Here is a 26,565-nt window from a genome sequence, read left to right as displayed (position 1 = left end):
CTTAAGCAGAGAAAGACATCATCATCATCTCTCTCTCTCTCTCATGTGCGTACACACACATACACACATGCACAATGCCAGTTTCTCTCAGCCCAATGCGCCACACACGGGCAAGGTTGTTTTGCCTTCTCACTCGCTCCCCAGTTTGTAAAACTTTTGATGATAATGAAAAGGTGTGATGGCTGCTTTGCATTCCATTTCAATTTTGGTTACCCTTAACCCAGTCTTCTAGTGGAGTCTTGTGAGTTCCTCACATTTAGAGTAATATTCTACCTTGCCTCATATTTATTGCTGTTTTTGTTGATGAATTTAGAAGTTACCGGTGGAAGTGACCGGAGCGAGCGAGTGTGTGCCTTCAAACCATTGCAATGTAATTTATCTCTGACTGTGGTTGAGTACTGAAAATAATTGCCTCTGCGCGGACAAGGCTGTTTCATGTGCTAACTTTATTTTTTAGACGGATAGGCAATGTTACTGCTGCATTTTTTCCCCTTGTTGTGTGGTGGAAATTCTGGACCATTTGTATCACTTCCTGCAATATTAATGAGGATAAAGTAGATCGAGGTTAGGGTTAGTTTAATGTGCTCCGTGAACAAATACAGGAAGCAGGATTTTTGCATGACGCAGTAAATGTCCCGTGCGATCTAGAGACAGATGCTTGGTTGTGTTGATATTTTGCCTATAAAATTCCTTGAATGGAATGCATTTCACCAAACGAAAATCTGACCCACAGAATGTATTATAAGAAAACTGTGAAGAGACACAATGGAAGAGAGTTTAATTTATTGCCCTTACTGGTTTATTCACTACTATTCGGTTCCATTCAGCCAACCAGAGTAAAGCCAAAGGCTTAATTAATGTAAGGGTGATGTTTTTGAGTCCATATGATCTATTATAAAATGTGTATATGACTTTGTAGAAGAATCTAAAGATAAATTCCATAATACTGTGGTTGAAAACCATTTTCCCAGTGAATAATACTGGGAACCTTAAGATTCTGGTCAAGGTGCATAAAGGACCAGTTCACATAACGATGATTTATTAGAGGTGGTATTGTGAAATTCAGAGATTTATCTAAGAGTATGCTGTGGAAAAAATTCACCAACAGGCAATGTTGTTCTGTGATTGGATTTCTCTACAGTATTCAGATTTGTGAATGGAAAGTTTTATTACTTTGCTTGTCTTTGTGAAGAATTATTGCTTTTAATTAAAAAAAACAAACAAACCCTGGATTCCATGCTTGCTTTGCAATTATCTGAAGCCCTGATTTTGTAAATGTTCTCCTGTGTTAGCATTCAAGATAAGTCGTGGGTTCAGAATGATGTCTGCTTGTTGGGTTTCTATTATATTATAATGTAATGTTATGATGGTATAAAACATTAAGGGGGATGTCCACACCACCATTGCTGCTACTTTCCAGTGATTCAAAAACCACCCTGCCAAACTTGAAACACTGAAAAGAAGCTCTACCTGATCTTCTGTAGGCCTTGAAGTAACCAAAAAGGAAAATAAAATAAAGTGCATGTGCATTCACACACACACATACCCACACACAATCCATGGGTTTACTTCATGGTTTGTGTATTTGTCTGGTCATGTATTAAAAAAAAAAAAAATCTTAGCAGCTTCTAAGAGGAGTTAAAAAGCTGTCAGGCCATCTTTCTCCTTGAAGGACCTGCAGGCCAGGATTTGATGGGAAGGCTGAGTCAGGAGTTCCTGCAAGAGGAAAAACAATTTTATACAAAGCCCCAGCTTCAGAACAAACAAACAAACAAAAATATTAATTTTACACAGTTTTAAACATGCTATATAAATTGGCCCAAGTCTTGACAACAGCTAATATTGTGGATTCACAGACATCTGATACTGTTTTTGAAGTACAGAATTGTTGTGTGGACGAGCCCAAAAATTACATTTTAGGAATCCCTAAGAGGTGGCAGGCCAGCTCTTAACATTCAAGTGGAAGAAGTTGTACACACTTCAGACCTACACAAAGCCTGTTTCTAACTAAGTCACTCTACTCTTAGAGGTGTTTCCTTAGCATGAGTCAGTTGACTGTCAACACTTGAACCTATAATAGGTGTGGAACCGATGACTTGAGAAATCACCAACAGTTTTAAGCCTATGCATCTTTACCATCAAAAGATGGGTCTTCAGGAAGACTAGCCTCCTAAAAGCAATAGACCTGAGCAGGTCAGGTAGCTGTCCCCAATTCCTATATAGAATTTGATTTGAATATCTGACATGATCTCTAGGGAACTCTATTCTCAGAACTTCACTGCATGCAAAATTCTTAGATTTCAAATGATTAGGTTATTTGGTCAAGTGCTGAAAGTTAGGCTTGGTCATCAGAACTTCATCAGGTCTGCAGTTGCTGAAATAACATAGCACATGGATATCTCTTTCCTTTCTCCATCACAAAGGAGGTCCAATGCAGTCTCAGCACCCCTGATCATAGCAGGAATTAAAATACGGTTGCATATGATTTCATGAGGATCCTGGGTGAAACTGTAAGTAGAGATGCCAGCTCCAGCGGATATTGCCAGACAGATTCTGGGGGGCAGACAGATCAGTGGAGAAGAACGTGGGAACAGCAGTAAGCCTAAAGAACATGAGAAACCAATGGACTGGGAAGCACTACATACGCCTGTTTGAACAAGCTGTAAAATACAGGGACACGAAATGAAGAAGGCACCTAATAGTGGAAAAAAAGATCTTCTCTGTGTACTGCCATAAGAGTACGTTGCCAGTGCTACATTTTCTGTCTGCTATACAGAGAAGGGTGTTTCCTAACAAAATACGAATAGCTGGCTTCTCATCACTTCCTTGTAAGTCATTCTTTATATGGGTTAAGTCAGGGATAGATTGGAGAAGTGAAAGGTGCTATTATTGCACTTTTCAGAACATGAAGGCCGTGCAGTTTAGAACAGTAGAATTGTATGATTAACTAAATGCAAGCGGAATGGTGAGTGAGTAGGAGTAGGAGACTTTTGAGTAAGGTTTCTACATCCAAGGAGAGGAGCGGATTATCTGTTGGCAGGACTGAACTACTGACAGGACTCATATTGGAGATAAATACCAGTTCAGGTTCTGAACACAATGCACATGATTTAGCAACCAAATGCAGGAGAAGATAGAGATCAGGGTCTTGACCGATCCCACAAAATTAATGTAAAATAGCATCAGGATGTGAGCTCCAAACTAGTCCTGGATGTTACGTTCACTGCTGCAAAACAAGCAACATTCTTGCTGGTGTCGAGCAGCAAAACCAGTCAGTTTAATTCCCTTCCATTGAGTCCCACCCCATAACGTACACAAGAGAGAATTCTGTTTTCTCACCTAGCTCAGGGACACAGTCACGGTCAGACAATTTTTCCGATTTGGACTTCCTAGAGGCAGGAGAACAAATCATTTGGTAAATTTGCAGCGGGCACTCTGGGGTGCCTTCATGGCATGGTGCTGGTCAACTGGCCCCTCAGGGGTCAGTAGTGGTGTCCTGGCAATGATCTACCCAGTTTTCAAAAGCAGGGATTCACCACCTTTTTCAGATCAGGTCATATTCGGGTTGGTCGCATGCTAGGTCCACATGGAGAAAACGGTTGAGGCCGGTTGAAGAAAATGGATGGGAAAACCTGGAAGGAAAAGCAGGTGGATCTACTGGATAAAAAATGAACTGACGCCTCAATGCAAAGTAAAATGTGTGTTTTTCTTTGGTGAGCTTAAGTATATCCATGAGCGTGATGTCGTAATTTTCAGCTGTTCTTCAAGTTAGTGTCTATTAATCTTCCATGGTGACTGTTCTTGTATTTGTTAGCTTTGGGAGAGGTATCTGGAGCAGTATGTAATTCCGGAAGAGTGATGTCACATCCCGTGTAGCTATCCTCAGATTGAGAATGAAAATCCTCACACTCTTGAAGTCAGCCAGGTCCACAGCTAGTCTGCTGGTTTCTTGTTCTGGGTTTGCTGCTGTTTTGGAGTTCCACAAGTTACTATGTGAATTGTTGTGGATTCCGCGTCGAGGAGTATTGCAAAAATATCCAGTGGAATTGGCCGGATAAGGCAGGAAGTCCCCCATCCTTAGCGGTGTTGTACGAGTGCCGAGCTCATAGCTTTCCAGAACAGCCAAAATATTGAGGGCAGAAAAAGATGGCCACAGTGAATCCATGCTGAGGGTCCCTTTTAAGCTCGCAGTGTGATGTGCTTGTGGACAGGCTGATGTCAGAGGTCTGCACCATCCCTCATTTGCCAAAAGGGATGGTGGGAAATCAGAAGACACAATTCCTTGACATCTCTGGGTGGTTGCTGAAGCAGGTGCGAGTAACTGGGCGCACTCTTAAATAAGGCTACGCATAAAGGAAGAAATGGGCTTAGTAGCAACTGCTCTTTCTACATCCATCATTTTAAATCAAGGCTCCTCTACACCAGACTTGATTCCTGGTGATTTCATGGGCCTGAATTGTAATTTCAGGAACATGGAAATGATTTACTTCGCCCTTCTGCCTGGATTTTTTTTCAGCTTCTAAGCCTGGCATCTAGCTCTGCTATTCCATAGTGGTCTCCTATTCAAATACTCACCAACCCTGACCTACCTTAGCTTCAGAGTCCCTGATGTCTCCCAAATCCTACTCTGATACCTCACCACTGTGTCACACCAGCTTTTTGTTTTATTTTATTTTAATTTAATGTATGTATTTATTTGCAGTCCAAGAACATCCTAACCAGCTCTTAACTAACCCTTTAACTCATTGGTATGTCACTTATGTGTTGTCTGTGTTGAGATTTATTTTATGGTGCTATTTGTAAATTAAACTTTGTAGATATTTATTTTTTTAAAAAGCAGTGCTTTGAGTGCAAACCGCGGTGTGAAAATTTTATTTGGAACAGTGGCATACAGGTAGTCCTTGCTTAACGACCTTTCATTTAATGACTTTGATGGTTTGAAGTTATGATGGCCTTGGGAAAAGTGCTTTATGACCTGTACTCGCACTTACGAACATCACAAACTGTTGCACTAACCCCCCACAGTCATGTGATCGCGATTTGTGACTTTTTTATGACAGTTGTTAAACTGTGTTAAGCGAATTACATGGTCATTAAGCTTTGCTGGAATTCATTTAATGACCACGTGATTTGCTTAATGACCACAGTGATTCACTTAATGACTGTTGTAAAATGGTCATAAAATTGGGTCTGGTCACATGGTGACTTGCTTAATGACTGCCCCGCTTAACTACCAGTTTTCCGGTCCCTGTTGTGGTCATTAAGCGAGGACTACCTGTATATTGTTGGGTCTTTGTTATTTCAGCTCTGTCTTCTTCATGTTGAATTGGCCTGCCCTGTGATCTAGCAAGGATAGGATACCCAGGGACCCTCTGGAAGATATTGGGGGGATCAGGACTCAGAATGACCTTTTTAGTAGCAGCCTCCCTCCCTCTGGAACAGCTTGGCCCCTGAGGCTAGATGTTTCCCCACCCTGGTGTCGTTCCCCAAAATAGTAAAGACAGTCTTCTTCAGGGCAACATTTGAAGAGTAGCGACAGGCTTTATGGCAGCTTTTATTAATAGTTTTTATTAATAGCATTTAATGGTTGGAACTTCTTAATTCCCTTTATGAATGTTTAATGGATGTTTTATTGTATTTATTGTAAGCCACCGAGTGATGAAAAGAATTGGCGTAAAAATAATTGCAAAATTAAACAATATACATTTTTAAACACAACGAAAGTTAAAGAAAAAATTACTGGCTCCAGTGTCAAGAGCATCTGTGCTGTTCCCACTTCTGGAGAGAATCTTCCTGCTTCTCTAGCCTCTGTAGAGCTTGGAGCTTTGAAGGGTCTTATCAAACCTGGCATTGGTCTAGATGTGAATGAGAAATGGCCGTTCACAAGCCATGCTTTTCGGTTCTTTTCGGTCTTGCATCCTCTACAGTAAATCGTTCTGCTGCATTACTTAGTTTAAAGCTTCCTCTGCTGTTCTTTACCTTTTTATAGTGGGACTGTCCCCTTTCTGGTTGGTGGAAGACTGCGCCGGCTGTGAATTCTGGGGGTCAGGGCCCCCTTTCGGTAATTTATATGGCACAAATCAAAAGGATGACTGATTCACAGTGGTTGTGAGGACTGCAAAGCTAATTAAATGCGTGTATTGCAATTCATGGAAGTTATTTATATGCGTAGCATGGATTGTTGAAGAGCTAATAATTATCCAAAAAAGGCCAAAGGACATTTTTACAACCAGTAGAAAAGAGCTGGAATTAGTACCAAGCTGAAAGGTGAGAAACTAGGTCTGTTCTTAGAAATGGGCTTATTTGTGAAGACAGAAACTTCCCTGGATCTGGTTCAGTCAGATTGTCCCACATGTGTGTGTGTGTGTGTTGTGTGCCCATGTGAGCTAAATTATAAATGAAATGCCTCCTGAAATCCATGTGGCACCCATGGCATTCTGTAAAGCCTTGAAGAGCTGGTTGTTCTCCCAGGTCTTGGGATGAGATGGGCCCCCTTGGGTGTGTTTGTTATTTTTGTTTTCTGGTTATAAATTGTGTCTAGATCCCATCTTGTTTTTTTGTTTGTAGTGGTTTTTATGTTACGGTTTGTGAACTGCCCAGAGTCAGTTGGAGCTGGGTAGTGTCCAAACTGAAGTAAATAAATAAATGTTTGTAACCAGTTGAAGCCATTTTGGTGATCACCATGACACACTGTAGAGTTCCTATATGAATAACTTGAGAAGTGTCGACGATTGAAATCCTGCCTTCGGTAATATTGTGAAAAATGTTTGATCTGTCTACCTTACTCGGGTATGTGGGAAAAATTCTAAAATTATATTTATATCTCTGAACTTCTGAAGCTGTATTATACAACGTCAGATCAACCAAAGTTCTCTAGAAAGTTCATGTGTTCCAGATAGGAATACCCTGCCCTGGTGTAAAGCATCTGAATGAGCATTATGTCGTCTTTACCTGTCCTTATTATTCTCATCTTCCTATTGCTTGCTCTGCCCATTTCTGTGAGTAGAGATGGCAGAGTATTTGCAGAGTACACTAATCAATTAATTATTGCCTTCGTGCCTATCCGAATTGAGTTATTGTCCTGTTTGCAGCTTCCTTCCCCATTTCATTTCAGCATTCGTGAGTCCAGAATTTAACAAAAAATCTCTTCCTCTTCTCTGTGAAAAGAAAATAAAAGAATGGGTTAGCAGTTGGCTTCCCCTTACACAGCATTTCTCTTTCTGGAAACTAGCTGGGTATTTGAGTAAATTCTGAAAGTATGTGAAATGCGACTGATAAGACTTCATGAACTCCCAGGATGTGTCACTGTAGAAAAGTTCTACAATGTTCTGTTCTCCAAGAAGGGGGGAGAGGGTTTGGAAGGAGAGCCAGTTTGGTCTAGTGGGGAAGGCCCCGGGCCAGAAAGCAGGAGATGGTGAGTTCTAGTCCTGCCTGAGGCATGAAAGCCGGCTGGGTGACTTTGGGCCCGTCCCTCTCTCTCAGCCCAACTCGCCTCACAGGGTGGTTGTTGTGGGGAAAATAGGAGGAGGAAGGAGCATGAGGCATGTTCGCTGCCTGGAGTTATTTATGAAAATAAGAAAGGCGGGATAAAAAAAATCTTTAAAACAAAGATGAATGAGTAAGTGAATGAATGGACGAGCCCAGGCAATCCTGTTTGTGGGGCTCCGGTATGACATTTATTTATTGAGTGTTTATTTATTTAATTTATATAGCATGCCCATGCCATATATGTGACTTTGGACAGTAAAATAACAGCAACCGAAACAATTAGGACTGTTAAAAACAATGAAAACCCTAAATATAAAGCACAGAAACACAGGTGAGTGCTTTCTCTTACATGCCATACGGCTACTTTACAGGCTCCCTATTTCCGTGGGACCCCTAGGCCCAGTGACGAGAAGGTCAACAGGGGCAGGGCCAATCCCACCTTCGGGGGGGATGATGTTCCCAAGGGCAGGTGCCACAGCAGAAAAAACTCTCCTGGTTCCCATCAGGTGAAGCTCCTTAGCAGACAGGGCCAGTAATACGCTCCTCCTGCCCGACCTGGTGGGACAGGTGCACGTAACGCTGTGGTCAAGCAGTCTGATCTGAAACTTCTGGAGCCCCTGTCCAAAAGCCAGATTAAGTGACCTAGTTGAGGGACGCAAGCAAGCAAGGGAAGATATTTAGTTGATGTCTATTCTGTTCATCTCTCCAAAAGGATGCTTAAGGCAGTTAGTAATTCTTCGGGCTGCTTTGGCTGGCTGAGAACACATCTGGCTTCTCTGAATTAAGCATTTTTCCCCCTTTATCCAGACCATGAGTAATATCAAATGAATATCTTAATTCACTTCTTTGAATTTCAGTCCTTACTAGCTGAGGAGCTGCAGTTTCATGCTTGAATGGGAATAAAGCACTAACACTCAATTCTTCATTAGAGGCTTTTTCTTCCTATGTGTTCCCTAGGACAGGGTTCCTCAAGCTTGGCAACTTTAAGACGGGTGGACTTCAACTCCCAGAATTCCCCAGCCAGCCTTGGCTGGGGAATTCTGGGAGTTGAAGTCCACCCGTCTTAAAGTTGCCAAGCTTGAGGAACCCTGCCCTAGGACATAAACTGTATTTATATTTACCAGGAAAGTGTTATGTTTCCATATAAATATCAGCCAGATAACAAGATATCAAGGAAGGACTTAATCAACAAGATATTGCCAGCCATTAAATACCATATATTCCAGGCCTTTTGAAAATGTGTGACAACGAATATCATAAATGAATGGCACTAGAAGTATGCAAAAGAGAGAAAAATCAAGTGTCTTAGGGAAGAATTAGAGATGGCTTTTGACTTCTATGCTGTGATTGTCTTCCTTCCCTTTTAGGTGGGATTTTGAGCTGTAACCTAGAGGGATAGCTATAAGAAATGCCGTTTGGATAAGGAAGTTTTTACCCAATGGGCAATTTTGGTAGAAAAACAGTGCACGGTGTACAGTGAGTTAGGATAAAGTGCACGATAAATACCTGGCAGGTCTACCAGAAATACATATTATTTTATAGGCTCAAATCTACTCAACGCCCACCTTCATAAAATGGCTTGTTAGTGCTAATGATTCCAGATCTTATTGTGATAACAAACACAGCTTGTTTAAACACATGTTTAAGCAGATGGAAAAGCTGCTAACTTTAGAACCCAAAATAAATCTCTTCCCTCTATATCTATTAAAAATGGAAAATCCCTTTGTGGGCAGTAGCTCTTTCTTTCAAACTAGGAGGAGACATTGTAGGAGGAGAGCTGTGGTGGTAAGAAATCAGAAGGAGTATGGTAGCACCTTTTCCATCCAATAAACATTATGAAAAGGCATCTGAAGAAGTTGCCTTCATCAGATGCTTTTTTGTATCTTCATTACTCGGCAAAGGTGCTGCTAGACTCTTCCTAATGTCAAACTAGTAGTCCACTAGTTTGTTTAAAATAAGTTGATGGACTGTGAAGGTTATGTAAACCATGCCCCAAGACTTCCAAAGTCATAATCTGAATGGTGGGCAATCTTGAGCCTCTTTACAGGTGGGTGAAGAAAAAGAGCAGAAGAGCGAATCTGTTGCGATACGTAGGAAGCTGCAAGCCGAACACTAGTCTCTCTTTCTCAAGCTAGAAACAGAAGGGTTTTTCTCCCAAACTTAATGGTAAATATTGTTGCTCCTACAACATCCGACTGGTGATCCCTTTATCGCTCAGCTAGGCCATGTGGTTCAAAAGTCCTACCCCAGGTTAGAAATTATCCTTGTTTCCAGTGATTGCCTACAAAATGTAAGTTGACTGCTGTGCCTGATTCTGCTCTTTTCCACCAATATCAAAAGTGGCCGTTGTGTTTTCTGCCCTTTGAACTCTTGCGATAGCTCAGCCAGCTCAACGTTGTTTTGAAGATGACAAGCTTCATTTGTTTTCCGAGAGGAGAGTTCAGAGTCAGGTGTTTTCTCCCAGGGTTGTTTTGTTTCAACTCCGTTACTTCTTTGGCTGGCCAGCTAATAATTTCTGAAAAAACAAATTATCAAGATCGTGGAGAGATTCCTAGTTATTGCTCATATACTTTGGGCCTCTGCTAGATACTCTTTCAAGGGCTTAAACCTGAAACCATCACGGAATACATAGGAATAAACCATTTGAGACCTGAACATGCCACCATAATAAAACGAGCATGTTGGTTAGATGTGCACGATGATGTTCATTTTACAAAGACCGTCGCTTCGTTTATACAATATTTTTCTTAGCAAATAGGAAGCGCAGATCAGAAAAGGCATATACTATTCTTATCAGAATAGCACTAACCATATTGCTTAAGCTTTGTGTGTTCAACACATATTTCTTAAAATGCTTTGGAGCCATTCGTGCTACATTCATTGCCTGATTTATTCAAGGTTTGGGTGGTGTCTGCCTTTTTCTATCAGTCGTCTGATGATTGTAATACGCTTTTAAATGTAAAGACATTGAATTGCTGTGTTGGTGATGAATCATGAGGGGAAAAAATTGTTTATTACAACTAGAAAACTTCAGCAATCAAGATAAATCTTCAAAAATGTACCAGAATGTGGCAAAATGTAAATTTTAAGAGTAGTGCATCTTTTCCCTCGCGGTGTTATCACATGGAAAATGCTTTTGCTGTTACCTCCTTATATGTGTGAATCAGCAAGAAAATGCTACAGTATTAAAAATAAAACTGATACTTAAAACCCAAACAGACTATTGTTGGCAGGATGTCAGGATCTGTAGCGTGGATTAAGTCATACAGAGCAAAGATATATTCTAACGGTTGAACATTTTGAATACCGTAATTGAGATTCATGCAACTCACTGTCGTCATGAGCAGATCTCACTCTGCAGTCAGTTTGGTGTCCGTGTTGCAGATTTCAGGGTGGAGACATCTGGCCAAATTTTATTAACTTTCTTGCTTTGCTCCCATTCCTTATTTTATAAGAGGTTGCCTGGTCAAGAATGCTGGGGAACTTGAAAACTTGCACGCTCTTTCGTTGACACTGTGGATGACCACAATCCACCCAGCTAAAGGATGGTGACGGCTTTCCAAATTTCACTTGGTACAAGAGGAGAGACATAAACGGGGTGTGGAGGAGAAAGCTACGGAAGCTTGATGCCTTCATGTTTCTGCGGAATGAGCTCCCTTACTTTCTGGCTATGTCCAACCTGAATTTCTTCACATTTTCCTGTCAGCACATATTTGCAAATATATCATTACTTTTTTGTGACATTATCATGTTAAGTTGGCAGGTCTCCCAGAAAGAAGAAGAAAAAAGCCTTCGTTTGCACATGACTCAGTGTATGCAAAGCACAAGGTACAGGAGATTTGGAGGGTTATTTCAGATAACATTGTAGGCTGCAGAGAACTTCCCTCCAACGGGTACACTAATATACTGAAGCTTTCTTCCCTATCCGCTTGACTGTTGCCTTCCTTGGGCAGTCTGCATTTATTCCTCTTTGCTTTGAAACATCTGCTGTAGGTTTATCAGCTCTGCAGCTTCCTTGGTCTTGTTCATATTTCATATGGCAGTGTTGTCCAAACTCGGCCACTTTAAGATGAGTGGACTTCAACTCCCAGAATTCCCCAGAGGGGAAGGACAGAAGAAAGTCTCTGTTATTTTCAGCATAGGAGTCCTGGCTTATTTGGGGAGGGGATTCCAGAGGTGGAGGCCCAGCCCATAGCTCACTTGTTAGCTGCTCCCCCCCCCATGCCCAGCTCCTCTGCATTTGCAAAAACTCCATGCTCCTTACAGTACGATCAGGGATGGAAAAGACCTCCCTTGCTCAGGGAGTGCATGGCCGAGGTGTGTCTTCTCACTCGCTCCTTTTCTGCCCGGTTAAGAAACTAACTTGCTCTGTTGCTGATTGCAATGATTTCTGAGCCCGTTTGAAATGAGCTTTCTGAAGAATTTGTGACTGTGGCAAAGGAAAGACCAAAACGATGAATCTCTTTCTGGGAAGAGCTGTTCTTTGCTTATCCTAGATGGAGGGCAAATTGTCAGGCTACTGTGTTTGGATTTAGCCTTGTGTAGGAGGATGCAGAATCTCCTGATAATTTGTCATATTTCAGAACAAGCCTCCCCCCCTCACCTTCCTCTAGCTGGCTGAGCTGTTTTTAGCTTGCTGAACGGACAGATTTGAACACCGCAGGACTTGGGGGTTGGTCCTCTTCTTTAAAAGGGGTGATGTTTACCTTGTTTAAGCCTTTCTGGGCCCTAGATCACACTTCACGTACACCCCCTTTCTCTTTACTAAAATACAATATGTTTCTCATCATGATGGACTCCTGGTTTGCTGACATTGTAGGAGAAGAACCATCAGAGTCTATGGTGGGTGGCAAAAAAACCAGGAATCGGGTAGCGCCTTTTCCAACTAACATACTTTATTAAAAGGCTCTAATGAAATGAGTTGCAGCTCGCAGGAGCTGGTGCCTTTTAATAAAACGTGTTGGTTGGAGAGGTGCTGCTAGACTCCTTCGGCTTGCTTGCTGAGAAATAGCTAATACTGGGTAACTAAGCACATGGAGTTTTGTAACCCTTTAAGGTGGGGCTTGGTTTTAGTTCCTATTTGTTTTCTCTGCTCGCCGGCTGAAGTTCTGCTGGTTTTACGGAAAGATCCTGACCAGTCGCCTAAAGTGGCATAAAAATAGATTCCCCCCCCCAAACCAATCTCATTGCCAAGCAAAATTTGCTCCTCCTCCTCATCTTATCTGTTTTGAGTCACACCAGCTATTTGCACAATGCCTTGTGCTGAGAAGGAGTTGTTTGTATAAGATTCACTCTTTTTTTCTTTCCTGCCCTTTTTCACAAAATCGGATTCCTCTTTTCTAACTCCTAGATGGAAAATGTCAGCGTCTGCCTCCTCTTTCTTTTTCTTAGGCTTCCAACTGGCCGTATAAAAAGGGATTTGCTACAGAGGGACTTCTCAATTAGTTCTTCAAACTGCTGCGGCAAACTTTCGGGGCGGGGCGGGTGGTTGGTCCTCTCTGCTCCACCTCCTCCTGTTTCTTTGAAGTGCCCTTAGCAATCTAGTGCCATGGAATTTAAATCACCAAAGCTCATTGACCAATAAAGTGATATGTGTACTGTATAATAAAGTTGCTCAGACCTCGTGACGAGGAGGAAAGGTTATTCTAGCAAAGGTAGAAGTGGAGCTAACCTGTTGCAGGACTGGGACGGTAAGTGGAAAGTTCCTTTTCGGCTCAGGCGTCTGCTTAATGTTACATTAAATAACTACGGTTAAATGCACATGTGCGCCTTATTCTGGTCTGTTAAAATATGTTACTCTTCAGGGTTAAGGATGGGAAAAGGTGAGGACAGGATTCAGTCACCAAGTAGGCAAGTCTTAAGCCACCTTCACGCCAAGCGCGCCGACTTCAGCAACCTTAAAATGCAATGGGAATAGTTTTTTTCAGACCGAACATGCCTAAAGTAACGTTGCCATTCTTTGAAATCAACCGAGCAAAGCAGGATTAATTTACCTTTTGTTATTTTTCTTGGATCGGACTCTCCTGGCCTTGTGGAGTAATTCGTTCTTCTGGCAGATACGATGGGTTTGGTCCCGAGATCTGAAACAATGAGGCGTTACCCCTGGGGCTTTCAGATTTCAAGGAGGCTAGCTAGCCCACTGCTGTCGAAAGACGTGAAAACAGAGTTGCTGTATTATGTAAGAATAATGCCACGGGACTTTCTTTCTGCAGTAGGTTGCTGCGCTGACTCGGTGCGCTGTATGTTACTTCTAGGGGACTTTTACGGCAGCAAAAATCTCCTAAAGGTTTCCCATCAAGAAAAACTCGCTGTGATGTGGATTTAAGGATCCACGTTTGGCTAAATTATTTCTTAAAGGTTCCGTTTGGATGGATGGGTGGGTAGATAAGAAAGCTGACCAGACTTCTCAGTTCTTGCTGGGTATGAGATGGGTTTCAGGTGCAGGAAAGGAAATGCTGAAAATCCCTGCAGGTAGAGTTGGCTTTGGTTTGAATTAGCCTGACGCAGCTTCACGTTTGTAATAGAGCGTTTCAGTTTTCAGAAAGAGAGTATAAAGTTGTGACTTGAGTCTTATGGGAAAGAGAAAGTATCACACGTGTTCTGAAATGACTTGATGTTTCATTAATACACACTTGTTCTTCTGAAAAGATTAACAGGTATGCGGTGATCTGCCTGATATTTAAAGGATGTTTCCTTATGCTGCAAAAACATTGATTTTCCAGAGACTTATCTCAGATGTCTCAAAGTTTATGCATGACGACATTGGTGGTGTCCAATGAAGGGGCAGATTTCAAAGTTTGTCTTTCACTTTCCTCCATTCGGAGAACCGATGAAATCGTCACTTTTTCAAAATCTCTTGATTTTCAGCAGCAACCAAACTTGAAATTAGATGTGATTTATACTGATATCTCTCCGAGCCCATGAAACATACGCATATTTTTGAAAGGACCCTTTCCTGGTTAAACATTTTTACCAAATGTACATTAACCCTGGGTGAAGCTAATTTAATCTGACATTGGTTAGCAGAGCTAATAACTGTATTTCTCCGTTTCAGCCAGAGGTTCAAAGGTTTGTACAGACTTCACAGATCAGAGATCAGGCACTGATTACCACGCTCCGCAGCTTGGTTTTGGTGATAGGTGCCTTTTCACAGCTGTAATTATTGCGTTCGCTCACTTTGTCCACCCATTCTCCCCTTCTACACAGAGGCAGTGTCAGGCAGTTTGAAGCATGATGTGTGCAACCTGATTATTGGCAGTCAGGTTTAATGAATAACTAAATGATACTCAGCTTTTGAGTGCAGGGTGAGTCTGGAGGTGGGGGTTGGGGTGACTTCATACACATGCGTGTGCAAGACAGAGAGAAGGAAGTGGGGAAGGTAAATCAGGTAAAATGCTGACATTTTAGTCCTAACTTATTTTGCTTTGCAGAATAAATGGCTGCTTTACCCACAATAATTGTTGCTGAAGTTCTTGTTGTCTGATTGACATCAAAAGATGCTGCACTGTAAATCAAGCGAAAACCAAAATGGTCTGTTTGAATAGCCTTTTAGTGCAGTTTTTCAGCCAGTAGGTCAGCATTTCTCAACTTGGCAACTTGAAGATGTGTGGACTTCAACTCCCAGAATTCCCCAGCCAGCCATGCTGGCTGGGGAATTCTGGGACTTGAAGTCCACACATCTTCAAGTCGCCAAGGTTGAGAAACGCTGCAGTAGGTTGACAGCGGGAATGAACTATGAGAATTGGCAAGCCATAAAGCCACTGTAGTGAAGATACCAAAAAGGGGGGGTGTTTTTAATCAAGTTGATCAATATGTCACGAGAGATAGTCTTGCTTACCATAAGGGGAAATCCATGCCAATTCGTTTTATTAGACAATTTTTATCCCATTCTGTTCATTCTAAGGACCAGTGCTATGATTCTGAAGGTGAGTGTTCACATAATAAACGCTTTCCTTGTTCTCTGTTTTGATTACTCTAACGTGCTTTATGTCAGGGTGAAAATCTATGTGAACAACTTGATGGCATGTAATCAGTTAATCAACATGCTTTATATTGGCTGCCTCTAAAAGAAGATTCAAAAACTTTGGCTAACTGACATTCAGTCAATCATAAATTCAAGGAGCAGATAATGCTGATTTTGAGAAAATGACCAGCTTCTGCTTAATTTTTGGAGCCAAGTATCAGTATAGGGTTATATGGAGTCACTTATACAGTATAACAGTTTTTCCTCTCTTACATCCATCATACTTTAATGACAGATTCATTACATACAGAAATAGCGCTTATCCTGAAAATCAAGAAGCTAGCTGCATTATACTTCTGTTCTTGGGGTTTAGATCATTTATTTTTTGATGCACCAAATTAATGTGCATGCATTTTTAATTTTCAAAGCATCCGGCCGTATCTTGAAGACTGTCAAATTTATAAGGTAAAAACTTTCTTAGATGAAAGTCAGTTTCATTTGATTTATGAAAATATATTTGCCGTTCCTTTAGGTGTTGTAAACAAGTTAGAATATATGCTGATAACATTTGCCAGCTACTTCTCAGCATCAGAATTTTAGAATCTTATCTGACATTTCAAAAAGTAGCACACTCTTTTACACGCTTTCTGCACACTTAAAAAGAGTGAGATTTATTTCTGACTAATGATGTATAGGAGAGCAAAAATGTAATTTTAAGGTAATTTTGGAATATTCTGCTGTTGAAGCTCCTTAACATGCTCAAAAGTTTTGGGTAGTCCACCAAATAGTTGAGTGGAAGGACAGAAAAAACCACGTTTGCTGTACTGTGGGTTTTTTTCCTGTTCCTTAACTGTTACTTATTTATTTGTTTGATTTATATAGCTTCACCTTTAATACATGACCCACTGGAAAGGATTTCAGATCATCGAAATCTTCTCCATATTTGGATCTGCCTAGCTACGAGGCATTGTCCCCAACTGTCTAACTCTGAAGCTAAGAGGGTCAAACCTTGTTAATACTTGGATGGGGATCATCTGGGAAGTCAAAAGCTATAGGCTAGATGGAAAACTAGGGGGAAAAATGTAAAATGAGCAGTGGTGATGTATTTCTCTATTGTTCCAAGTGAACTGCATGGATGAGTCTGTATTACTCCCTAGCAGTTGAGCTTGACTTGAAGGAAACGTTAATGTTGTTTTAATTTTCCAAATGCTATTCTTTATTTTTATAAGGTTACAAAATTTAAACAGAATACCAAAACACAACAATGACAAAATCAAACTAAACCATCCAAGCAGTAAGAATAGTAATAAAAGGAAGGAAGGAAAAAGACACCCCCCCACTAGACCCTAACACTATTTAACAAATTACAATACAAAAAGATTAGGGTCGAAACTAAAGATGTATTGTATATGTTGTACTTGTAGATAGTCACTGATTTACCAAAAAACAAAAAACCCAACCTTATAATATATTATAATCAGATAAAAAAGGGAAATTACCTAATGATAGAGTGGTATCATTGTAAAACATCATAAAATATCATAAAATCTATGCCAAAGAAGAACACATTGCTCCATCCTTTGATTGGGAAACTCTATTTTTATTTGGGGTGAAAATGTTCCATAGAAGGTGAATGGGTAGAACTTTGGAAGGGCTTGGAGCCCATCACATCTTCAGCCACAGCCCTGTCCAACCCTGTCGTGGCCCTTTCAGGGCTTTCCAACCGCGTCAGGAAGAGCTGGATACCAAGTCAAGATGGAAGATGATTGAGTTTCCTCCTGTGACCTTGGGGGCTTTGCCTCCAACCTCAGAGACACAAATAATCCCAGGCATAGGATTACAGCCTTAGTGACAATCAGCCTCACTGCTCTGGAATAAACAGACGAAGATTGATTAGTCATGTACTGCAACTTTAAGAATGCACATTCCTTACAACTCTTACATTTACCTACAGATGAAAGTCAGGAGGAGTCTGGTGTCACCGTTTTTGACCAGCACATGTCATTAAAAGGGATAAACTTCTGTGACCTGTAGCTGATTTCATCAGATGCACAGAGTGGCTAAAATGATGTAAAATTTAAATTGGATTGAGATGGGAGGGAGGGAGGGCAGGGGAAGGCAGCTTGGCTAGGCAGATGTAGATTTATACTAGAGAAACAGATGACAAGTACTTTACGAATTAGCAATTGCTATGTGTTAAAAAACCATGTGTTCGTTGAGTCTGAAACCTTACGATGTATTTGGGTTCAACAGTTGTTCAATCATGTTGTTCAAGTCTTGTTTTTCCAAAATGGTTACTCTGAGATCTGTAATGGAGTGTCCTGGGAAACTGAAGTGCTCAGACATTGTTTTGACCTGGTTTTAAATCCTGATGTGAAAGTTGTGCCCAAGTTTGTCGTCGTCATCATCATTGTAACTGTGAACGGTTGCTAAATGAGGCAGTCACTAAACGAGGACTATCTGTATTAAAGCTTGTATTTTAACCTAAACAACTAATTCTGTACTATGCAGTTATCCCACTGTTCTTTGGCAATGTTACTGTGATTGACAATAGCTCGTTTGCATTTCAAGACATATTATTTCTTAGCTAGATTTAATTGAAAATACCAAGGATTTACCTGGTGCTTTCTGGGTACCAAGTATATGAGGCAATCTATAAATGGAGCACATGTACAGACATAACCATCCAGCAGGCCAGAAGAAAATGCCTTCCATTACATGACTATGTTTAACTTGCTACAACATACAGATTCTGTATTAACTATCTAATGTAGGTGACCTCTTGTGGGACTCAGTTTAGTCATCTTGCAGCTATGGTAGGGAGATGGTTTCACTAAAGTAAATGCTTCTGAAAGTGCTTTTGTTTGAAAAATATGGGTGTGCCATGAAGTAAGCTTGCATAGAATCTTCTAGAATGTTCCATTTTCCATCTATTAGGGAAAATTCAAGAGCTTGTCTCAAAAGAATGAACTTGTTATGGTGGCATCAACACTCAAGGTGCAGAACCATCTAGGCTCATCATATCTGAATATTTTGTCTCTCACTTCCTTTATTTATATAAAAACCTTATTTTACCCTTCCCTTAGATAACACATTTTGGTCTGCTCTTATAGCAGAACAGATTGCTTTCTCAGCAACTCTTGATTTCTATTCTAGTTATACTTTGACATAGTAGAAACCTGCCAATCCTTGTAGCAGTTGCTGTGATATTGTGCTTCCAAGAACTTGACAAGAACATGGTTTAACTTTTTACGTTAAAGTGGATTTTGAATCTTCAAAAAAAAAAATTAAGTGCAGCTTTATAATAATCAAACTTGCACAGAGAATGTTCTTTCAGGAGATATTTCTATAAGTAATTTTACATGTGTTGTGCTTAGCATGACTGACATATATTCAAACTGATCCTGGCTGCAACCAGTCCATCACAATGTGGTCTGAGCACATTACTAGTTGAAACAATATTTCTTTCAGCATTGTTTGATTTTTCAGTAATCACATGCTTGAATGTCCAAAAAGTTCCAAGTAGGAATGTGCAGCTTGGTTGTTCTGCTTGAAGAGAGGGTTAGAGACAGTTCAAGGTCTAATTCCCCAAAGTTAAACAGGCTTCGAAAAGAAGAGTCAGACAGTTCGGAAGTCAGAAACCAAACCAATCTAAATAAAGCTCTGAAGAATAAAGACCAAAGAACAAAGACCAGGGTCTAAGCAACAGAGAGTCAGTGCACCAAGGAAGTCTATTAAGAGTCTGAGCTCTATGTGAGAGCCAGTTTGGTGGTGTGGTTAAGGCATCAGGCTAGAAACTGGGAGACGTAGGGCCAGCTGCTCTCTCTCAGCCCTAGGAAGGAGGTCATGGCAAACCATTTGCCAAGAAAACTGCAGGAACTTGTCCAGGCAGTGACCAGGAGTCAAAAACTGACTCGAAGGCACAAGAACAACAGAAAAGCACCTCTATGCACAAGGATATCCATCTTCACAAACAGAAGACGTTAATTCCAACAATGAGCAACTCTTCAGAGAACTTTATAATGGGAATTGTAGCCATACTACTCTTACTCAGCTGGTGTTTAGCAAAGGTGATCTGGTTCCAAGGTCACCCAGACTTGCTGGACTTCTCTCAAATCAACCTTTTTTCTCTCAGCCTTTCTTCTTAAGGTGTTCTTCCTTGAAAGGGCACTGTTCCTTCTGATAATTCAACCCAGTAGTACCAGCATTCAGATGGGCTAGGTAGTGCTACTGGTGAGTAGTGGGCAGAATATTTCAGGTTAATGGGGACTTATAGTGGCCCAGTTCTATGATAGGGCCCGGTTCATCCAGGGAAGGGGGCTCATACGAATATCCTGACCCTCCTTCTTGCTCTGAACATCTTCCTCAGATGGCATAAGCGTAATTCTGATCTCTCTCAATGCTGCCTGAATTTACATGTTATGTGTGTACCACTTGATTCTGTGAATCTTTTTCAGCAAATCACCCAAATCCAACCTTATATGACTGTTGGTATACATAGTCGTTTTGCCTACAACTGTCCCTAACATATACTTTTCTATGCAGTGATCCTTAATACGTGCTTTATTTAAACACAGTGAGCCAATGTATTTTCTGTATACAACTTTCCCCAAAAATACTAATAATGGTGTTTGTAACAAGCCACCACTGATGTCATAATCGTGACACGTCCATCATGATGTCATCACGCAAACAATGCAACATGTTATTGTGTCTGGCACAAGTCTTTAAGTCATGCCATTTGATTAATATCAGGATACATTCCTCCCCCATAATCATCCATGCATACAGATGTTGTATGCAACTTTTCAAAATAAATGCTGTTTTTAGGGACCTTTCCACCAAAGCCTGATGAACATCAGTGCGGTTGGTCAGCTGTTGCCATCCATGCTAAGATGAAGTCTACTTAGCCAAAGCAAATTCTGTCACAGAAGAAGGAAATCTCAGATACATTTATTTTATTTATTTCTTGGGGAGGTACCATAACTTTCATTAATCATTTTGCTAAGCTGAAAGTTGCCTGTTTCTTAAGTAAGCAATGGCCATGGAGTTGTAGGTCTTCAAGTAAACAACCTCTTTTGACAAAATAAAGGAATGGTTTGGAGGAGAAGGGAAATGGCTGGAGGCTAAAATGTGTGTGAAAAGCCACAATATGTGTCTTGGTTGTAGAGCTGGAATTATCTGGTGACAAAAACTGGACTCTTATGCAGTTGTGAAATGACCTGTAAGCTTCAGATAAACAACTTGTCCCTCTTCTGTATGAGCCATTAGTCTGGCGGGGAAATACACTGTCAAAGAATAAAGTCTCCACATCATGTGTATTTTTATCAAAATATTCTGATTACCCACTGCATTAAAAAAAATAATGAGACAATCCCTTTAAGGGATTTTGGGAATGGCTTGAAAAATGTCTGACAGAGAGAACTGAAATATTCATTACTATGTTAATGAGTATCATATATTTAAGTTTTTAACCCTAACTTTTATTTCTTAGAGGGAACATTTTAGGAAATGTTCTGATCTCTCCCCTCCTTCCCCAATTTTCTTTTAACTTTTCTGATCTTCCATTGTCATGGCTACTGGAGAAGAGTAAGCTTAACTAAATAAAATGGGAACAAAGCCTTGCTATTATAACCCCTGATATATCACGAAACCTTATTGCAAGAAAAAAATAAAATAACATCTAACACCTACAATAGTATAGACTGGAAATGTTGACTTTGTATGTGTACTGTATGCCGAGTTTACGTTCATGAATTTTTTAGAAAAGAATACATTATTATACAAATGGTATTTCATGTTCTGATCGGAAAATTACTCTGATTAAAATGACCTTGAAAAAATGGCAGGCTAGTAAGAATTGTCCTGAGAATTGTAGTATTTTTTTAGTGACGTGTTAAGATTTTTAATGCCTTTTTTCCTCCTCCATTTCCAAATCATGTATTCTGATAAGATTTTCAGACATGATGTGTATTATTTCAAAGCATGAAATTTGTTCTCTGGATGTATTAAAAGATTATTAATTAACCTCTGAACAGGCAATTAGGAGAGGCAGAAGGAAGGCATGCTTTCTTATATTGAGTGAAATTACATTTGTTATGCAACACATTGATCAATTTACTCCACGGGACTCACAGTGCACTCCTGTGCACGCTGGTTTATATTGATTGATTGATGCAGGTCTCACGACAGAACGATCTTCCCTTAACTAAGAAATTGCCCAGGATACCTTCAATACTAGAATAATCTTGTTGGCAGCAACAACTGTGTCATTTGCAACAAAATAATTTTTTTTCTGCAGCAATAAAAATTGAGCTTGGCTAGATCAACAGCTGGACTCTCGCTTTGTAAATTAGTTGAAGACTGCTTTTGCATATTGAAATGCGTGGTGATATTTCTGATGTTCTGTTGTGACAGCTTCTTTCTAATTTGAAAGGTAGCCCTTAATCATCAGTGATTCTTCTTGTAGCTCCTGGTGGCTGCTCTGCATTTAATAATAGAATTAAATGTCCCCTACAAAGTCCGCTGTGTTAGCATTTTCATCAGTGAGTTGCAATAACAATTAATGCAGCAATTCTACAACTTTACTAGGAAAAGCACTGAGCAGTTTGGAAATCTGCTCTACAGCAGTTTTCTTATATAAACCCAATAGATAGCAAATTGATTTTCTAACATAACATTCATCTTTACAAACTGTATAGCTACAGTAGGGTTTTTCCAGGACTTTGTAAATCGCAGATCCACAGTCAGCCTCATCTTGGAACCACCTGTCTTAAACCTCCAGTAGTATTAGAGGATGAAAGGGTGTTTGGGGAGACACAGTGAGACATGAAACGAGGTTTGTAGCTGAATCATAAATGCATGAATCTTAAATTTGTTGCGCACTAGTCTTTCAGTAATCATGTTTTGTTAACCTGAGAAGTGACTGATGAGATTACTTGGATGGACAGGTTCTTGTTAATGGCATCTAATTGATGGAATTCTTTCTGATCTCTTTATTCAGGTATCCCCACACTTTGAATGATTAGGACATAATGACAGCTGAAGATTCTACTACAAGGATGAGTAATGATTCCTCCAGCATGCAGACAAATAAAGTCCCCGAAGGTCTATCTGGAGCTCCAAATGAAGCCGCGCTGTTGCAATTATTAGATCGTACTGGCTACACCATGGTTCAGGAGAACGGGCAGCGAAAGTACGGCGGTCCACCCCCTGGCTGGGAAGGCTTACATCCTCCTCGGGGATGTGAAGTCTTTGTGGGCAAAATTCCTCGGGATGTCTACGAAGATGAGCTGGTCCCTGTGTTTGAGGCTGCAGGACGAATCTACGAAATGCGCCTGATGATGGACTTTGATGGGAAAAACCGTGGCTACGCCTTTGTGATGTACACCCAGAAATACGAAGCCAAGCGTGCCGTCAAAGAGCTGAACAACTACGAGATCCGTCCAGGAAGACTGTTAGGAGTGTGTTGTAGCGTGGACAACTGCCGGCTGTTCATTGGCGGAATCCCCAAGATGAAAAAACGAGAGGAGATTTTGGAAGAGATCTCCAAGGTGACGGAAGGGGTGCTCGACGTCATTGTCTATGCCAGCGCAGCTGATAAGATGAAAAACAGAGGATTTGCCTTTGTGGAATATGAAAGCCACAGAGCAGCCGCCATGGCAAGAAGGAAGCTGATGCCTGGCAGAATCCAGCTGTGGGGGCACCAGATAGCTGTTGACTGGGCCGAACCAGAGATCGATGTGGACGAAGATGTCATGGAGACTGTAAAAATCTTGTATGTGCGGAATTTAATGATTGAGACCACGGAGGATACAATAAAAAAAGTCTTTGGTCAGTTTAATCCTGGCAGCGTAGAACGGGTTAAGAAAATCCGAGATTACGCTTTTGTACACTTTACGAGCCGGGAAGATGCTGTTCACGCCATGAATAACCTCAACGGCACTGAACTCGAAGGATCCTGTCTGGAAGTCACCTTGGCCAAGCCGGTGGATAAAGAGCAGTACACCCGATACCAGAAAGCAGCGAAAGGAGGAGGAGCAACAGCAGCTGAAGTGACTCAGCAACCTAACTATGTTTACTCTTGCGATCCGTACACTCTAGCCTATTACGGGTATCCATACAATGCCCTGATTGGTCCAAATCGAGAATATTTTGTGAAAGGTGAGTGTATAAATTTTGGCACAGGTCAGGAGGGATTAGAGTTACATCTCAACGATAGCTGACTTTGTCTGGGCTTGGGAGCTAAGAAGGGTTGGGACTTTGAGGCCACCAGGAAGTACCAGGGTTGTAGGCTTGACTGGAAAGTTGAAAAAACTTTCTGGAAAAAGATTGTTGTTGTTGTTGTTTAGTCGTTAAGTCGTGTCCGACTCTTCGTGACCCCATGAACCATATTGCGCCAGGCCTTCCTGTCCTTCACTGCCTCCCTGAGTTTGCTCAGTTTCATGCTCATTGCTTCAGTGATGCTATCTAACCATCTCATCCTCTGCCGTCCTCTTCTCCTTTTGCCTTCAATCTTTCCCAGCATCAGGGTCTTCTCCAAAGAGATCTCTCTTCGCATTAGGTGACCAAAGTATCTGAGCTTGAGCTTCATTATCAGTCCTTCCAATGAACAATCAGGGTTAATTTCCTTTAAGATTGACTGGTTTGACCTCCTAGCAGTCCAGGGGACTCTCAAGAGTCTTCTCCAGCACCACAGTTCAAAGGCATCAATTCTTCGGCGCTCGGCCTTTTTTATGGTCCAGCTCTCACAGCCATACATTACTACTGGAAAAACCATAGCTTTGACTATGCGGATCTTTGTTGGCAAGGTGACGTCTCTGCTTTTTAATATGCTGTCTAGGTTTGCCATAGCTTTCCTCCCAAGGAGCAAGCGTCTTTTAATTTCATGGCTGCAGTCTCCGTCTGCGGTGATCTTGGAGCCCAAATAAATGAAGTCTGTTACTGCTTCCATTTCTACCCCTTCTATTTGCCAGGAATTGATGGGTCCAGATGCCATGATCTTAGTTTTTTTAATGTTGAGTTTCAAGCCAGCTTTTGCACTCTCCTCTTTCACCCTCATCAAGAGGCTCTTTAGTTCTTCTTCACTATCTGCCATTAGGGTGGTATCATCTGCATATCTGAGGTTGTTGATGATTCTCCCTGCAATCTTGATTCCAGCTTGTGATTCTTCCAGCCTGGCATTTCTCATGATGTACTCTGCATATAGGTTAAATAAGCAGGGACATTAAGATCTTTCTTGTATAGTCCTTCTGTGTATTCTTGCCACCTCTTCTTAATCTCTTCTGCTTCTGTTAGGTCCCTGCCTTTTTTGTCCTTTATCATGCCCATCTTTGCACTAAACGTTCCTTTCATATCTCCAATTTTCTTGTAGAGATCTCTAGTCTTCCCCATTCTATTGTTTTCCTCAATTTCTTTGCATTGTTCATTTAAGAAGGCCTTCTTATCTCTCCTTGCTATTCTCTGGAAATCTGCATTCAGTAATATGCATTCAGATAATGGCAATCTATTTCCTCATTGTTGCCACGAAATCTACATGGGAGTGTCCATGGAGTCATCAAGGTTGAAGCTTGGCTAGATGATATCTTTTTTAGTCTGGCTAGCTGGCAGCATCTTGCTAAGCTCCATGATCTTGAAAAACAAAGCCTGACTAGCACTTGGATGACAGACCACGAGGAGATCTCAAGGCTGTAAGCTAGACTGGGAAGGGGGAGAAAACAACCCGGAAGAAGGCATTAGTAAAGCATTTCTGTATTGTTACCAAGAAAAGAATGTAGACACGCTCATGAAGTCACCAAGAGCTGAGGTTAAGTAAAAGATTATTTTTGTTATATTTATTCCACTGCTGAGGCCTATTTTTCTTAAGTGGCTTTCCTCATTTGAATGCTGTCCAGATGTGCTGGGAATACAGTTCCTAGAATTCTTAAACATTGTGGCCCAGAGGAACGCCTCAGACTGGGGAAGTTCGATCTTTGACCTTGCTTAACTCGTATAGAACATTTTTAAAATCCTGCCTGTCAATAATATTTCCAGCTTCTCAGCTCTAGCATAGCTCAGTTCTGACTTAAGAGGCAACACACAACATGAATGAAAAAAGAGAAATCGTAGCAACCCCCATCTTTATCCGTTTTAATTGTCTACCCCTCTAATATTGCATTTGGAATTATGCGTCTGTGGGTTTGAAAATCAAACAGTAGTAAGAAAGTTATTTCTGTGTTCTTGGAAGATTCCAAGGGGCACAGAGGCATATTTTTGTATCAATTAAAAGGGAAAATGAGAGATGAAAGGAATCCTCCAAAAGTCTGCTCTGACGTCCCAGGAGAGAGATAGATAATAGAGAGAGAGAGAGAGAGAGAGAGAGATAATAGTTAATAGAGAGAGATGATAGATAGATAGATAGACAGACAGACAGACAGACAGACAGATAGATAGATAGTTTTTAGTGCTGGTTTAATTGGGAGTGATTTATGCCTAAAGTTAAAATAGCATCCTTCCATGCAGTGTGGAAGGATTTGAGGAAAGGAAGGAACAATAACTTTATGTCTTCTCCTGATTTTTTTTCCTTCCCCTCCCCTGCCATATGATTGATAACAATAAAGTTACTAGGTTTGGGAGTCGTAGCTTAGGGGTTTGGGAGGGTTACAAGGGGAATCCAAGAAAATAGGGACCAGGGGAAGGCTAGTCTCTTACCATTTGCAAGAGTAAGGCGGTATTCCCATGGGTTGGAGGGTTTTTTTACTTTTTTTTTTAATTGCAAGGAGACCCAGGTTCAAACTTACCATCAGCCATGGAAATTCAGCTTAGCGACTTTTGGCCAATCACTCTCTCTCTCAGCCCAACCTGTTTCATTAGTTTGTGAGGAGAGAAAAATACGGAGGAGAACGTGGTGTAGGTTGCTTTATGCTTCTGGAGGAAAGAACAAGTGGGATATAAATCCAGTGAACGAAATAATACTAATAGTTACTTATCTATGATGCAGGCTTGTGAGAGCACACAATGGGCTGGTTTTTTAAAATGGTTTGTCGAATCACCTTGGCTGATCTAGGAAGCTAGACAAGGTTAGAACTAGTTGGTTCATGGATGGGAGGCTATCAGAGAACCTTACAGCTTTAAGA

General features: G+C 41.0%; 1 protein-coding gene across 11 annotated transcripts in view; it reads left to right on the top strand.

Annotated features, from left to right (window-relative positions):
- RBM47 (RNA binding motif protein 47) overlaps nt 1-26,565 on the top strand; it is a 79,821-nt gene that overhangs the window by 32,345 nt on the left and 20,911 nt on the right. For 10 of the 11 annotated variants that reach the window (XM_088131274.1, XM_088131276.1, XM_088131277.1 and 7 more), the window contains one exon: nt 22,455-23,614. In XM_088131274.1, the coding sequence (XP_087987400.1) occupies nt 22,486-23,614 (1,129 nt within the window). In that variant the 5' untranslated portion in view covers nt 22,455-22,485. Of the gene's footprint in view, nt 1-12,952; nt 13,179-22,454; nt 23,615-26,565 lie in introns of those variants that run through there. The other variant, XM_007440138.4, reaches the window with a different exon arrangement.

This window comes from Python bivittatus, unplaced genomic scaffold (assembly GCF_059951505.1).
Source record: "Python bivittatus isolate LINGU-HERP-01145 unplaced genomic scaffold, Pbiv_v1 ctg000970_np1212, whole genome shotgun sequence".
In the NCBI taxonomy this organism is placed as follows: Eukaryota; Metazoa; Chordata; class Lepidosauria; order Squamata; family Pythonidae; genus Python; species Python bivittatus.
This window is presented reverse-complemented; position numbering and strand designations above follow the sequence as displayed.